The sequence below is a fragment of the Eleutherodactylus coqui genome, chromosome 12 (genome assembly GCF_035609145.1).
Source record: "Eleutherodactylus coqui strain aEleCoq1 chromosome 12, aEleCoq1.hap1, whole genome shotgun sequence".
Lineage (NCBI taxonomy): Eukaryota > Metazoa > Chordata > Amphibia > Anura > Eleutherodactylidae > Eleutherodactylus > Eleutherodactylus coqui.
The window spans coordinates 111,395,938-111,412,450 of NC_089848.1; the positions used below are offsets into that span (position 1 = coordinate 111,395,938).

Genomic DNA, 16,513 nt, shown 5'->3' on the forward strand with positions numbered 1-16,513 from the left:
GCAGTGTAGGAGCTGTAGTACGGGACCTGATGTATAGGACCAGCAGTATAGGACCTGCAGTATGGGGCCTGCAGTAAAGGACCAGCAGTATAGGAGCTGCAGTATTAGAGCTGATGTATAGGACCTGCAGTATGGGACCAACAGTATAGGACCTACAGTAAAGTACCAGCAGTATAGGAGTTGTTTTGTTTGGCAACAAGCTTGTTGACAGTTTCCAGTAATTGCTTGCACAACTGCGTGTGCAGCTCTGCACTATAATATAGGGTTTAACTCAGGATCAGTGCCAGATAGGTAAAGTATTTACAGAATTACCCCATGTTTTTCTGTAGATGAATCCTCTATGTATTAATTATCAAATGGTAATTAAAGCTGAAGGACCCTCTGATGTTGAGTTATAATAAATATTTGCAACTAAATTATTTTTCTTTATCAATTATCTAACTTTTTTCTGTTTTGTTAGCAGCTCAAGAAGTGCAAGCGGTAAAGTGAGGCACAAACGGCAGGCGCTGCAGGACATGGCACGCCCATTGAAGCAATGGTTGTACAAGCACCGGGACAATCCCTACCCAACCAAGACTGAGAAGATACTGCTAGCACTTGGGTCACAGATGACTCTCGTACAGGTAAAGACATCAAAAACATAGTACCTGAATGTACTAATCCAAGTGGAAAATAGTTCCTGGCTCTCCAAGGCTGTGGACTGATGGACTGTTCTACATGCAATGTGCTGATATAGGTCCCTCTGACCGGGTCCCGTACAGCTGTAGAAATAGACTTTATCTGCAGCAAAAACTAGGAGTTGTTTGGGTGGTTTACAAGAACAGCTAGTTAAAGGGGTTGTCCAGCATCTGACTAACTTGCAGAAACAACGCCACACCTGTCCGTAGATTGGGTCTGATATTGCCGCTTGGCTCTGAGATGAATGGGGCTGAGCTGCAATACCACATAAAACCTGTGGACGGGTGTGGCGCTCCTAAAGGAAGACAGTAGCCATGTTTTGTTTTTTTTTAGAATAGTACAGAGAAGATAAAGTGGGCGGAGCAACCCTGAATTGGTGCCTAGAGATTTAACCCCTTAAGGCCGCAACCGTTTTTTTAAATTTCCAGTTTCTCCTCCCCACTTTCAAAAAGTCATATCTCTTATTTTTCCATCGATGTAGTTGTCTGAGGGCTTGTGTTTTTTGTGGGGCGAGTTGTAGTTTTCAATGCTACTATTTAAAATAACACATAACATACTGAAAAAATTTTTAAGTAGAGGGAAAAATAATGCAATTTCACCATTTTTACAGCGTACATGCTGCGCCAAAAATGACATGATTTTATTCTGTGAGCCGGTACGATTCTGATGATATCAAATGTATTTATTTTAATTTTTTTGCTGTACATCCTTTGAAAAAATAAAATATCTTTTAGAAAAAAAAAAATTTTTTGCCACCATCTTCTGACCACTATCATTTTTTATCTTTCCATCGACGTAAGGCCCATTTAGACACAACGATTATCGCTTAAAATTCCCTCAAAAGCAATCTTTTGAGCGATAATCGCTGTGTGCGTTTACACATCAAGATGATTGCTCAAAATTTGCTCAAGCGGTAGTTTGAGTGACAGTTTTGAGCGTTCACTTTGCATAAGTTCTTAAGTATCTAATTAGCTACTTAAGAGCTTATTAGTGTGTAAATGAAGGCTCCTGCTGTATACAGAAGACAGTGGGAGCGCTGTCTTCTGCATACAGCTGCTGTGTTCTTGGAGCACTCAGCTGGTAGACAGCTGAGCGCTCCGAGCGAGGTATGCAGAAGATAGGTGGAGTGCTGTCTTCTGTATACAGCTCCCTTGTTCTCGGGGCTTTCAGCTGGTATCCTACTGGGAAGTCCCAGCGGGATACCAGCTGAAAGAATGAGTGAACAGTGCAGGATGACAGTGCATTTAATAATAATAATAATAATAATCTTTATTTGTATAGCGCCAACTTATTCCGCAGCACTTTAGACAGAAGATTAACGCTCAAAAGATGGCTTTTGAGCAAATTTTGAGCAATAATCGTTGTGTCTAAATGGGCCTAGGGCACTTTTTTTGTGGAACGTCCTGTGTATTCTATTGGTACCATTTTGGAGTACATACAACTTTTTGATTGCTTATTTTTAAATTGTTTATTGGCAACCAGGTGACCAAAAAATCCCACAATTCTGGCGTTGTGTATTTTTTTCTTCTAACGAGGTTCACTGTGCTGAGTAAATAAGGCATCCGACCCGGCTGTCCTCAGGAGGAATATGCTTTAGGGGTTTTTTTATTTTCATTATTTCAATTATAAACATGGGATAAGTTTTTTTTAAACATTTTTTATTACCTTTTATATTTTCTAATAATGAATAAAACTTTTTTGCATTTTTTTTAGTTTCCATAGGGGACTTGAGCTTACTATTCTTTGATAGCTCATACAGTGTAAGGTAATACCGTGGTATTACATTTTACTGCATTTTCACAGGCAGTCGATCAAGGCTTGCCACAGGCACGTCTTAATAGGCATTAATTCATGGCAGCCCTGGGGGCTTTCAGAAGGCCCCTAGCTGCCATGGCAACCAAGCGGCACCTCCCATGGGGGGCGTTCGGGACCTCCGAACTCTGATCGGGGCATTTAAATGCCACTTCCAGAATTGACAGCAGCATTTAAAAGGTTAACAGCCGCAATCAGCATTATCACTGATTGAGGCTCTAGCAGGCAGGTGTTACCTGTCAGAAGCTGCCGGCACCCGCCTTGTATGTAGCAGGACCAGCTCTCCATCCCGCTTTATACAATCTCCAATGCTGGAGGGCGTAGATATATGCCTAAAAGCATCAAAGGTTAAAGTGGTTCAGAATGACCATGAGCGAGAAATAGAGATGAAGTTTGGGTGGAGGTGCTGCCAACCAGTTGAATGCCTTCCAATGAAGGTACTCTTAGCAAGTGGGTGAAGATAGATTATTAAGTAAAACACCAACACAGAAATATATTTCGAAGCAAAGGGCCTCTTCATCCATGAGGGTGGGATATAGCCAGTATATGCTGTAGCTACTGCCTGTATCTCAGCCTGACTGATGAAGAGGCCCTTCGCCTCGAAACGTGTTTCTTTGCTGGTGTTTTACTTAATAAGGTAATCGATCTTTATCCACTTAGTATCTTCACTGGACGGTTGTGCTGGTTTTACAGTTCATTCATACATATGTTTTTTAAATCTTGGACAACTCCTTTTAGGCACCAATAGGAACAAAAGCACTAAACATGAAGCTTTAAAGGCATTCGTCGCTCTTAGGCTTTGTTCACACACTGCAGTTTACAAGATCCTCTCCAGGTTTTCGCTAACAAAAGGGCCACAAAAACATCAATGTGTGAACTAGACCATTCTAGAATAAAGTCCTAACTGCTTCTCACCGTATCTGGCGGATCGGTGATAATCATTGTATTTCAATTCTTCACCTTTTACAAGATCTATGCTTGCTATCAATGAACGGAAACATTCTTATTTACTTGCAAAGGATGACAATCTGTCTTGAGCATTCCCAATGCCAACAGGTGCGTGGCATGTTCCAGGACAGAGCTCTGATACATCTACCCATACTCCTGTGGGACCAAGTAAACCCCATTAAATACTGCTTACTACATCCATGTATCTGTTGTGCCGTTTTACTGAGAATGATTCGTGTTGGTTGTTATAAGAGCCTGCATAGAGTTTTGGGGATGTTGACAGGGGAGTAAGTACTTAAATGGCTCATTGCCATTGATAGTGCAGAAAGGTTTGGGGTGCCTTGTACAGAATATGCATTGGGGCCCTGGAGCCTTTGGTTAAAATAGGATGGCCTACCACAGCAAGGTATCCCCTATCTATATGACAGGGGATAATTTGCTGAATGGTGGGGCTCTGATTGGTGGGACCCCCAGTGATCCTGGGAATGCAGCCAGAATGCATCTGAAAGTGTAGACTCCATTCACTTCAGTGGAACTGGCACTTGAGCTGCCCACACTTCCGAATTCACAAGGCTGCATTCTATGGATCCAGCGGTCGGACCCCCATGGTCAGCAAGTTGTACCTTGTCATGTGGACAGGGAATAACTTGCTGTAGTAGAACATTCCCTTTAACCCCTTAGTGACGCCATAATGATTTTTTAATGGATTTTCATCTCTACTCTTAAAAAGCCTTAACTTCGTTATTTTTTCCACTTTTGCATAAAAGCGCGTAACACTGTTTTTTAAAACTATTTTTTCCAGGTGTTTTCTCAACTATATTTAGTATTATATTTTTTATGACCCTGTAGGGGACTTGAACCTCTGATCCTATGATCACTCTGATAATGCCTTATTACTTATCATAATAATCTTTAATTGTATAGCACCAACTTATTCCGCAGCGCTTGTGATAATGATGACAGGCCATGGCAGACCCGAACGCCATTGACTGATGTATGGTTGCCATGGCAACCCATTGGCCATCTGCAATTACATCTCTTTACATGCTGCAATCAACCTTGAATGTGGCATGTAAGGGGTTAACAGCGGAGATTAGTGCTCTCACTGATCCCCGCTGTTGCAATGGGAGGCCGACTTCTGAGTTGGGTGTAAGTGCATGTCCATTTACAGGAAATGCTTCCTACCCATTTATGCCCTGATGCAGAAAGACGTTATAGGGGTTGTCCAGTTGTAAACTATTGATGGCTGTTCGCTCGGCCAACAAAGAGCTCTGTTCACACTGCAGTGGCCAGGTTTGGTATTGCAGGCCAATTTTCCATTCATTTCAATGCCTGTAATAACAAGTCTAACCACTGCAGTGGAAACGGAGCTGTCCACTTGCCATAGATATTGGCTCAATGCATGAACGCACAGGCCTAAAGAACACCTGATCATTGGGGTTCTTAGGTGACTGACCCATGCTGATCTACTATGGTGACCTATCCTGAGGATAGGCCATCAATAGTGTACAACTGGACAACCCCTTTAAGGATGTGAAAGAAGCCTATTTGAAATGTTAGCACTTTGTAGTTGTACGAGATAGACTTGGGGTACAGATTTAGATTTTTACAGCTCTGCTGTTGATAAGCTAAAGGAGAAGACAAAGGGAAAGAAAGGGGTGTTTGAGCCCCTCGTTGGGAGCATCCTGCCAAGATGACATACAATAGACATACAATACTGGAAGATTTGGCATAGATAACATTGCTTGGCAAAAGCCTATGAGCAGGTGTTACAGATGAGCCAACGTTTTATTATGGGGAGGGACTCCTGAAAAGTAATTGACTTTCACCATGACCCTTATAGACATAAATTAGCATGGCGATCTGCCAAAACCTGCTCGATTTTTGTTCTTCGTAAAGCAATATTCATCAGCTTCCACTAAAATGTTCCCATATGCTGTTTTACAAAGTAGTGATGAGCCTGTGAGAGTGCAGGGTACTCCGTAGGACACGGGACGGACGGCGGACTACACCCAGTATTGTCTAATCCTCCACATTTGGTAAAAATCATCTTCAGCTCTAGACTTTTCTCTTGGTATAAGATTTCGGAGTTGACCTCATGAAGTGAAACGGTTAGCTTCTGAAAAAGTGTCTATAAAATACTCTTGTTAGAACGATAAAACCTTTTCTTCTGCCCAGCTTATGGGAAATTATAAGACGTTAGATGTGTACACGTGGATTCAGTTACTGCACCTGGAGAAACTATATTACTCCTCGTTGGGAGTTCAGAAGGTCGACCAACTGTGTAGACACTTTCATGATGCCCATCAGCCTTATTAGTGGTCAATAAGGAACTAAGTTGTAAACGCAACAACACCAAAACCTCTATATATTTCCTCATTTTGATGGTAGCAATTTATTGTATTAATCATCCGTTACTCAACCGTACCTCGTTGTGCACGGAAAAACTGCAGCATAATATAAAGGGTTTGTCCAGTTGTAAACTATAAATTGCCTATTCTCAGGACAAGTAATCAAAAGTAGATCAGTGGAGGCCTGTCACTCTGGACCCCTGCCGAACAGCTGTTTGGTGCACTTTTGTTAGGAAGAAGACAGCTTAGTTCTTACTCCAATGACCAGCTTTTGTATTGTAGGCCAAGTTCTTATTGAAGTGAATGTGAACTTGGCTTGTAGTACCATGCCTTGCCACTGCAGTAAGACTGGAGCTGTTTTCTTCCTGCATAAATCAGCTCAGTGCATAAGCATGCTGGCCTCAACTCACAGCTATTTGGTGGGTGTCTTGGTTGACTGACTACCACTGATCTACTATTGATAACCTGTCCTAAGGATAGGGCATAAATAGTTTACAACCAGACAACCCCTTTAACCGGCTGTGGATTTAAAATTCACAAGATAGGTCAATTTATGCTGCAGATTTTTTCAGCAACATGTGAATGGGATTTTTCAAAATCCTATTCACTCTTCTGCTAATATAATCTGAAGCAGATTATCTGTGGCATATGCACTATATGTGAACACATAGTCATTGATGAAGCACTAGCAGCACATACACATATATACACTTATAATACGGTGGGCTTAGATACATCAACTCACGTCTAGTGTATCTCTATATAATGCAGTCACCATATAACAGTTCTACATAGTGATTGTTACGTCATTCACACTCACGAAATGGCGGAACTCGGAAACAGCGGATATAACCCACGGACAGACATAACACTGACTGACAAATGCCCAAAACACAATGCAAGGTATTGGTTCATATTTTGGCAAAGATACTTAAGCCCGCAAGCCCACTTCAAGGGTCCTCGCTGTCTCGTGGGTCCCTACTCTAACAAGACAACTTCCACATGAAACCTGCCATAATGCAGGGTGATCATCCCGACAAGGACAGCCCCACGCTAGAACCTAGGGACCTACGTAGACCTAGATGACAAACGAAACACAGCATGACTAAATGCAGCTCACACTAGCACACCAGGGATTTGCATACAACACCAAACACCATGCACCCTGAACAGGACTGTCCACACCTCATGTCCGGCACCCTGCACAGACATGCAGGAACATGACACTGTTTACACTGAACAAACAGAGGAAAGCCCAGCAGCCTAGCCTATAGCAGAGTAGCTGGTATATATGAGTAGCTGACCTGTGGTGATTGGCTGGCTGGAGAAATCCACACCCAGCCAGCTCAATCAACCCCCACTGGTGGGGCTGTGCTACTGGAAACCCATGTAGAACAATAGGTCCTAGTAGCACACCCTAACAGTGATAGTGATTACAGTTTAGTTCCCTCCTGTGATCATAGGTGATGTCTTTTCTGACTGCTGATGTAATCTCTCATTGGAGTTATCAACTTTGCCATTTCTTCACTATCTGTCCATCATGACAAAGTTTTTCAGTCCTGCCATTACCTCTAATGTCCCGCTCAGAACCTTCCATAGTAATGCCAGCTTTATACCCCAAAGAAATAGTAATATCCCCTCTGTGTCCCCACAAAGTAATAAGGGCATCATCAGCAGCAATTTTATAACTAATACACACTGTGCACTTCTCACTGATTGGCTGATGTGATCAGCCCTTGCTAATCAGAGGGCAATTATAGGGTCTTGGCAGTCTAGCACTACCAATGCACTGTGGGGATTAGGTAGTCTGAAGATTATATCAGCCTTCTTGGAAGGACACAAATGGGACCTGGAAGTGGAGGCACAGCCCGCCTCCCCAGACAGAATTTTTCCTGAAACCAGAGGGTTGCTTTAACTTTCCAAGCTTCTTAAAGGGGTTATATCAAGATGGACATCCACTTGAGAATGTGGGGTATGAGGTGATCCCACTCTTGGCACTCCTGGCTAACAACTGATTATACCAGGGTCAGCTGAGGCCACCCTGACATTTCCCCTGCAGTAGAAATGTAGTATTATAGGATGGCCATTCACAGAAATGTCTGTTTCGGAGCAACAGGATGGCAGAAGGTCCTCCGAGATGGGAGCCACTCTTACTGAGCCTCACTCCATACTGAGACATAGAGAGGGTCCAAATCGGGGGACCCTGGTCCATGGTGTTCATTGCTCTAATTGGTCATATGTACAGGGAATAATAATTTGGCTCAAGCCCTATAAAGGGGTTGTCCACTACCCTATTGATGGCCTATTCACATAAAAGGGTAACAGATTAGTGAGAGTCAAATGCCTGGGACCCCCACCAATCACTTGTATGCCCAGCTGGTACACTTACACACTGAGCTGATTTCTACAGGAAGCTGATAGCTCCGTTTCCACTGCAGTGCCAGGCTTAGAATTACAGGCCAAGAGATCCCATTCACTTCAATGCCTGCAATACCAAGCCTGGACACTGCAGTAGGAATGGAGCTGTCTGCTTCCTGTGGAAATCGGCTCAGCGAATGAGCTTATCAGCCCGGAAAACAATCAATTGGCAGGGATTCCAAGCAGCGGCCCCCTGCTATGGATGGCCTATTTTGAGAATATACAACTGGACAAGTCCTCTAAGAATGACATTGACTCCATCTTTGTATCACATTTACAGCATGACATATAAGAGGCTTTTGTTAGTAGCCCCAATGAATAAACCCTTAAAATCTCCTCTGCAGTGACCCCCATCTCTTACTCCGGTTCAGCCCTGAAATTCCTGATCACTTGGAGCCTCCTCCGCGCGGATCTTGTGAGACGTCTGATTCCAGCCTCTCTGTTAGAGGAAATCGTTCTGCAGTGGAGAATGAGCCGGGGTTACGTGGATAGTGTTACCTAACAGGATTTCACTGCGAGATGCTTAGATTCAACTCATTGGCAAAACATTTCATTGTTTTTCTACACATGTGGACACATTAAATCCCGAGCTGTCACGTAACTAATCCCACCAACGTGACCTTCTAGCTAACGGTTTTGCAATATATAAAATAAGAGAAAACAGCATGAAATAGCATGTTGTAATAGTCGCACACACGGCGGGGCACCCATGTGTAATATAAGAGTCAGACCTTAAAATTACGAGGGTCATGTAAAAATTATTGGCAACACCCCGCTACAATGGAGCATAACAAAGTCAGAGAAGATATGGCATACAATACGAAAATAGAGGTCATGAGTGTTATGTGTAGTATCACTCATACTTCTACCGCCAGCACCCATCAGATGACGCCATCGCACCAAGTACCGCCCTATAACATAAGGTTCTCTCGATGGGAGAAGATATTTTAATGAAAATTCAGGTTGTTCATGGTGGGAAGGCACAAAACTGTCACCAAGGCCTTCGAGAAGCATGTGGTCAACTGGCACTGACGGGAGCGTGGTGAGCTGGGTAGCAACTAGAGATGAGTGAACGTACTCGTTTCGAGTAATTACTCGATCAAGCACCGCGATTTTTGAGTACTTCCGTACTCGGGTGAAAAGGAGGCTCTCTCCCTCTCCCCCCCACTCCCCGCTGCAACCCCCCACTCACCCACGGCGCCCCCCTAAATCTTTTCGCCCGAGTACGGAAGTACTCGAAAATCGCGGCGCTCGGGTGAAAAAGGGGAGTGGCTGAGTAGGTTTACTCATCTCTAGTAGCAACATTTAACCCCTTAAGGTCACAGTCCAATTTCCTTCTTCTCCTCCCCACTTTGAAAATTTCATAACTCTTATTTTTCTGTTGATGTAGCGTCTGAGGGCTCGTTGCTTTTGCGGGCCGAGTTGTATTTATCAAATGGTGCTACTAAAGTGTCGGGGTATGTATGAAGAGACATGACGGGGCGGCCTCTCTTCATACAGCGCGGACATCAGCTGTTTATTACAGCTGACACCCGTGGGCAATAGCTGCAAGCAGCTGCACGGCTGATCAGTGGTACTAACCCTTTAAATGTGGCTGCCAAGTCTGACAGTGGCGTTTAAATCCACTGAATGGTGCTCTTGGGTCCCGTACGCCCCCCCCCCCCCCCCCCCCCGTGATGAGATCGCAGGAAGCTGTGCGGTTGTCATTGCATGCGCAGGTGTCATGGCAGCCGGGGGCCCTTCTGAAAGTCCCCAGGGTTGTCTTAGCAGACTGCCTATCAAGCCGTTCCCGTGGGGTGTCTTGATGGACTGCCTGTCATAACGCAGTATGATGTAATGCTCTGGCATTAGATCATACTGCAGGAGTGATCAGAGCATCGCTAGTTGTGGTCCCCTACAAACAAGATCAATAAAGTTTTACTAATTATAAAAAAGAGGGATAAAAGTTTAAATCACCCCCTTTTGCCATATCTATAATGAAAAAATCTAAATCCTAAAATCCTAAAACAAAAATACATATTTGGTATCACCGCGTCCACAAAAGTCCAATCTATCAAAGTAGTGCATTATTTACCCCGCACGGTGAATATTGTCCGAAAAAAAAGAACACCAGGAATACACTTTTTTGATCACCCTGTTACCCAGAAAAATGGAATAATTAGTGATCAAAAAATCATGCATTCCAAAATGGTACCAACATAAACTACAGGACACCTCGCAAAAAACGAGCCCTCGCACAACTACGTCGATGGAAAAACATATAAAAGTTATATCGCGCCGAAGATGGCGGCAGAAAATAATTTATAAAAAAAAGTCTTTAAAAAAGAAATAAAAGTCTTACAGCAAAAAAAAAAACTATACAAGTTTGGTATCGGAGCAATCGTACTGACCCGTAAAATAAAGTTATCGGGTCATTTTTTTAAAAATCTCTTTTTTATTGATATCTCAATTTATATGCTCATATAATAATTCAATTACACAATTTTGCCAATACAACTTTTCCAAATAGGAAATAGCTGAAATGATTGCTTGCAGAAGTAAACTTTTTAACTAACTCCATTTCTATATCATAACACAGTGACAAAAAAACAAAAAAAAACAAACAAAAAAAAAATAAATATATATATATATGTAATGTAACACATTATTTCTTGGCATCTAATGTGCAAGCGATCCCAACAAACGTTATGTAGAATAACACATCCTGTTAAAGAATGTCCATTAATCCCTTCCAACTATCGCATGTCATTTTTGTTGCAGTTTGTGCGCCGTAGAAACAAGACGCACCGAAAGATGGTGGAATGTCGTTTTTTTTTTTCATTTTACTCCACTGAGAATTTTTTAAAAGTTTTTCAGTACATTATATGGGACATTAAATAGCGCCATTAAAAAATACAACTCGTCCCGCAAAAAAACAAGCCCTCATACAGCGACGTCGATGGATAAATAAAGGAGTTATGATTTTTTAAAAGGGGGAGGAAAAAACGAAAATGGGAAAAAAGGGCTGCGTCATTAAGGGGTTACACTAGTACAGGAAAACTGTATAAATTTGGTCTCGTCGTAATCGTACCGCCCCCTAGAATAAAGTCATCCTGTCATTTTTGCTGTAATTTGTACACCATAAAAACACGTCTCCCCTCAAAGATGGCGGAATTCCTTTTTTTTTCATTTCACACCACGTAGAAATTTTAAAAAGTTTTCACATATATAATATGGCACAGTAAATAGGACCATTGAAAAATACAACTCGGCCCGCAAAAAACAACCCTCAGACATCTAAGTTGGCAGAAAAGTACAAGAGTTTGGATTTTTTGAAAGTAAACAAAAATGAAAGTGAATTTAAAAAATGGGGTCACGTTTCTACTTTGGACCAATCCCTTTTCAGAAGAGAAATCCCCTGGTGATAAACTGATCATAGGTTGTCCCACCGAGACCCCCAACAATCAGCTATAATTTGGGGGAGAATCATTAAGTGTCCAGTATTCTTGAGTTGAAATCCAGTGAAGCATTATACAATGACTCAGCCCATGGCTATTCCGGGCCTCCATTGGCCTCTGTTCTGGCCAATAGTTGAGGCTCTGAATAGACCCCTTCTATTGATCTCAACCAGACGGCCCCTTTAAAAATGCATTTCTTGTATTCGGTACATAAGTTCAAAAGCCCTTTGCAGAATACATGAAATGACTAAAATAGTTCTGTACTTCTCATATCAACTTCTAAGTGTTCCTCCGTCGCCTTCCGCAGTGATGGAACGTAGGGTATTGAGAGTCGGCTTGGCTTGCGGTGCTCATTGAAATAGGATCAGCAACCACCAGTTTGGGAATGAACACTTAATGCATAGATAGATCTTTATTTATATGTCCTTTTATTCCTTCTCAGGTTTTTACTTGAAGGAGGTTGACGTACTGCAGCCTTTAGAGGATTATCTAGGCAGACATTAAACTAATCCTGCCATGTTGTTGTTGTGTCATGCTCAATCCTAGGCAAGCCAGCCATAGATCATGCGGAGGACTTGGAGAGGAATCGGCATCCATGGTGCATTAAAAGGTGGAAGGATTCCAGGGCATCCTTCTCAGCTAATATCTCTTACGGGAGTCGCCATTTCTGACTAATCTAAGTGTGTCGTTGCAGAGTAGAATGAAAATGACAGAACTTCTAGAATGGGTCTATTAAATTGTCATTATGAATCTAGGGACAGGCCTGGTATATAGCTAGAGGGATTGGAAGCGAATATTATCATCTGGGGATGTGCTACATGACATGGTCTTAGTCCATTGGTTGTAGTGACAAGAACTATAAAGACGGAGGTGACCCTGATATGGTAGACAATAATGAGCTGCAGACAATGTGGTAATACTCTGGGAATGGTCGGCCATACCTCCAACAAGACACCGTGCCTTGTCACACATCCAAACACTGTTTTATGTTGGTTTGAGGATATGGATGTTCCACGATTGGACCGGCTGCACAGAGTCTGACCTAAACCTACTGAACATCCTACTGGAACGCCGGGTCAGAAAATATGAACAGTGTCCATTTTCTCTGAGAGAACTCGCCAGAAGTTTGCAGGTTGAATGGAGGGAAAGTTGAAGTATATCAGATGTTAGTAGAAAGTATGCCACAGAGCGTATCCAATGTCATTAGGGCCAAAGGAGCCCCACTAAGTATTACCATATGGACATAAATATTACTTGTGATTCTTGCTCAGGGGTCCAGTTACTCTTGGTTGGATAGTGTATGTAGACCCCTCTTCTCATCCATACAGAGTCACCTCAGAATTAATAGTGCTTTACAATAAATGTGGGTCAAGAAGGATGTTGTCTCTCCTTAAGGAGAGCACCCAAAAAGTGAGTGGAGACACCTGGGGGTGGGAAGCTTTGTCTCTCCCAAAGGAGAGCACCCAGAAGGGGTGTGAGAAGATACCTGAAAAGCGAGTGAGGAGACTCATAAAGCCATGCATGCTCTCCTGGGCAATTGATGCAAATAAGGAAGATGGAACAATACCTCTGAAGCGCCACCTATTGGATCAATGTACGACTTTTTGACTGTAAAACAACAATTGTTTACCTTTTCCCAGACTTGTTAAAAAGTCTACATTGATTTGAAGGAATGCAGCCATCCAGTAGGTGGCGCCGCAGAGGTATTGTTACATCTTCCTTATTTACAATAAATGATGATAGTAATAGAAACAGGCGACAGATTCCCTTTAAGATGCAGCCTATGGAGGGAGAATGATGGTTTGGGTTTTTTACTCTTCTCTGTGATGCTCACCAGTTACCTGAAGTCATGATCATATCTCACCGCGCCTCTTAATATATTTGGCGTATCTTAATCAAGCGGTTTTCAGATGAAGAGCGGCATATGAGGTGTCGGGTTTAGTAAATCTGGGCCATTATCTGCTCTTCTTGCCAGCCGTATTATACGATTTGTTGTTCACCTTGTCTTGGAAAACCACAATCACTATGTGGAGGGGGAGCAATAATTAGTAAGTGATTCTTAACGATGTCCACCGATTCCAGAAGGTATCAGAGCACATAGTCACAAGTGAGACTCCACCAATGGACTGGACACTCCAACGCTCCGGCACCAGATTTCTCTTTAACCCCTTAGAGACGCTGCCTATTCTGGACCTAAGAATGTGAAAATTTGGGGGGGAATTTTCATCTCCACTTTTTAGAAGCTATAACGTTTTTATTTTTCCGCCGACGCGGCCGTGTGAGGCTCGCTTTTTGAGTGATGAGCTGCACTTTTTATTGGTATCACTTTTTGTTACATATAATGTATGGTGTAGCTTCTATAAAAACATTTTTGGGAGGACAGAGAGAAAAAACATCAATTCTTTTTTTCAGCAGGTGGGTATGATTGCAGCAATACTAAAATTATATAGAAGCGCTACAGCCTGTTTTTCCTGCGCAGAAGCGCTCCTGGCCGCCTGCTATACTGGACAATTAATGAAGAGGCTTTAATGCCTTCATTTTTGGGATCAGTGGAGGTTCTGGATGTCGGACCCCCATCAATCTAGTTTGGATACAAGATGTGATATAAGGGGGGGGGGGGGGGGAAGCTCTAGTACCCTGTTGCACCACCTCTGGCTTGGATACCAGATGTGATATGGGCCAGCATGGAGGCATACAGGTTTTGCATGGTATCCTGCGACATGTTGCTCCACATTTGCTGTAACTGAGCCTCTAGATCATGTAATCCCGTAGGCTGTGGAATTTGGTGTCCCAGATGGTCCCATACATGTTCTATTGGTGATAAATCTGGTGACCTGGTAGCCACAGAAGTGTGACTATGTTGTGGGGACATTCCTGTGACCCCCTTGTGTGTGAGGCCGAGCATTATCCTGCTGCCTCTTGGAAGCCGCCATGAGAGGAACACATGTGGCTGCAGGATGTCCTGAACATATCGCTGAGCTGTCATTGTCCCTCGTACCCCTACTAGGGGGGACCGACGGTAGTATGCAATGGCCCCCCCAGACCATCACACCAGCAGGGGACAGTGTGCCGCTTCACAGCAAAGGCAGGATTGAGGTGCTCACCCCGAGGTCTCCAGACATGAACACAGCCGGCATCAGCGCCCAAACTAAACCTGTATTAATCACTGAAGACAACCGGTTCCCCTCCGTAGCGTCCAGTTTCATCGTCCCCCACATCACTGCAAACAGAGGCGACGGTGGGTGTCAGAGACCATACCTGTAAGGGGGGCCGTGAGACCAAATGTCCTTCATCCAAAAGCCTAGAATTGGTTCCGACAGACACAGGGGTGTAAGGATGGAACTGCATGACAAATTTTGCAGTAGAACGACAAATTCTTCTAGGGACGGGATATTTTTTTTACAAAGAGTAAAGAAGGGGTTAATTCTAACAGCCTATGCATTTTACTGTCAGTCTGCATTTGTGGATCTCATGTCTAAATAAGTGGTTATTGCTACTCAGTGATCTTTTTAAAGATACCATTTAACAAGTAAATGAGGCGGCGGATAATGTGAGCAATATGCTGGAAGATAACCAGAGCAGATACAGATGTGCTGGCTGAATGTATGGCATCAATATTTCTTCTTGAGTAATAATGAGTCATTTACTGGTTTTCTTTGGTTGATAATTATAGACATTGCTGAATCTGGAGATCATTTACAGAGGTGGTTTGCTTGTGCGGTTTTTCCTTGTACGAGGTATTAGGAGTTTATGTCACCACAGATTACCCAACTCCAAGCCATTATGTTTTCCTTGTAAAGGTCTTCGATCTGCAGAGCCCCTGTATGTAATTATGGCTTGTGTCAGTGTATGTTGTGAGGGGTCTTAGTCCTATTGCACTTGGGCACATTTTTTGGGTCTATGTTGAATGGCACCCATAGACGTCTATGGGCCCATTCTGTGCCTACGCATGACACCAGTTACAGAGGCATATGGAGATTATTGCTTCACACAGAATCCATAAGAACAAAAATAGTGGCATGTTCAACGCAGGCTGTAGTACAGAGGTGTACCAACCTTGAATTATGGACGAAGGAATGTAATTAATTGGGTTATCCCAAGATTTCAACTTATACCCTATCCATAGGATCGATCACAAGAACGGGGGTCCCATGTCCACCCATATAAATAGAGTAGCAGCCAAGCATGAATGATGCCGCTCCATTCATGTCTATGGGACTGTTGAAGAGAAGCCAAGTACAGCATTCGGTAATCTCTGGCAGTCCCACAGAGATGAATGGAGCAGCAGCTCACAGCCATGAGCTATATGGGATGGCCCTAAAGCTCCCTAAGTCCATGGGGGCTCTCGATACTTATTACCATGTAAGCTTTTCTGTCATTCTGTCTTTGTCTCTTAGAGCAGAGGTCCCCAACTCCAGTCCTCAGGGACCACCAGCGGGTCATGTTTTCAGGATATCCTATGGTTAAGAACACCTGTGGCAATGTCTGAGGCACTGATGTTAATTACATCACCTGTGCAACACTGGGGAAATACTGAAAACATGACCTGTTGGTGGTCCCTGAGGACTGGAGTTGGGGAACACTGTCTTAGAGCTTTGATGTTGTGGTTGACAATTTATCCCGCATTGATTTGTATCTTATGGCTCATAAGGTGTGAAAGGTCGAAATAATTAAATGTTGTTTTTGTTCTAGGTTTCAAATTGGTTTGCAAATGCAAGACGACGGCTCAAAAACACTGTGAGACAACCGGATCTGAGCTGGGCTTTGAGGATAAAGTTGTACAACAAATATGTTCAAGGAAATGCTGAACGGCTAAGTGTCAGCAGCGAAGACTCCTGCTCAGAAGGTTTGTCCATGTGCATTCAGATC

General features: G+C 43.1%; 1 protein-coding gene across 3 annotated transcripts in view; it reads left to right on the forward strand.

The window, feature by feature from the left end:
- MKX (mohawk homeobox) overlaps nucleotides 1-16,513 on the forward strand; it is a 121,719-nt gene that overhangs the window by 31,333 nt on the left and 73,873 nt on the right. For 2 of the 3 annotated variants that reach the window (XM_066584807.1, XM_066584809.1), the window contains exons 3-4: nucleotides 461-623; nucleotides 16,337-16,490. In XM_066584807.1, coding sequence (XP_066440904.1) covers nucleotides 461-623; nucleotides 16,337-16,490 — 317 coding nt within the window. The remainder of the gene's footprint in view (nucleotides 1-460; nucleotides 624-16,336; nucleotides 16,491-16,513) is intronic. The other variant, XM_066584808.1, reaches the window with a different exon arrangement.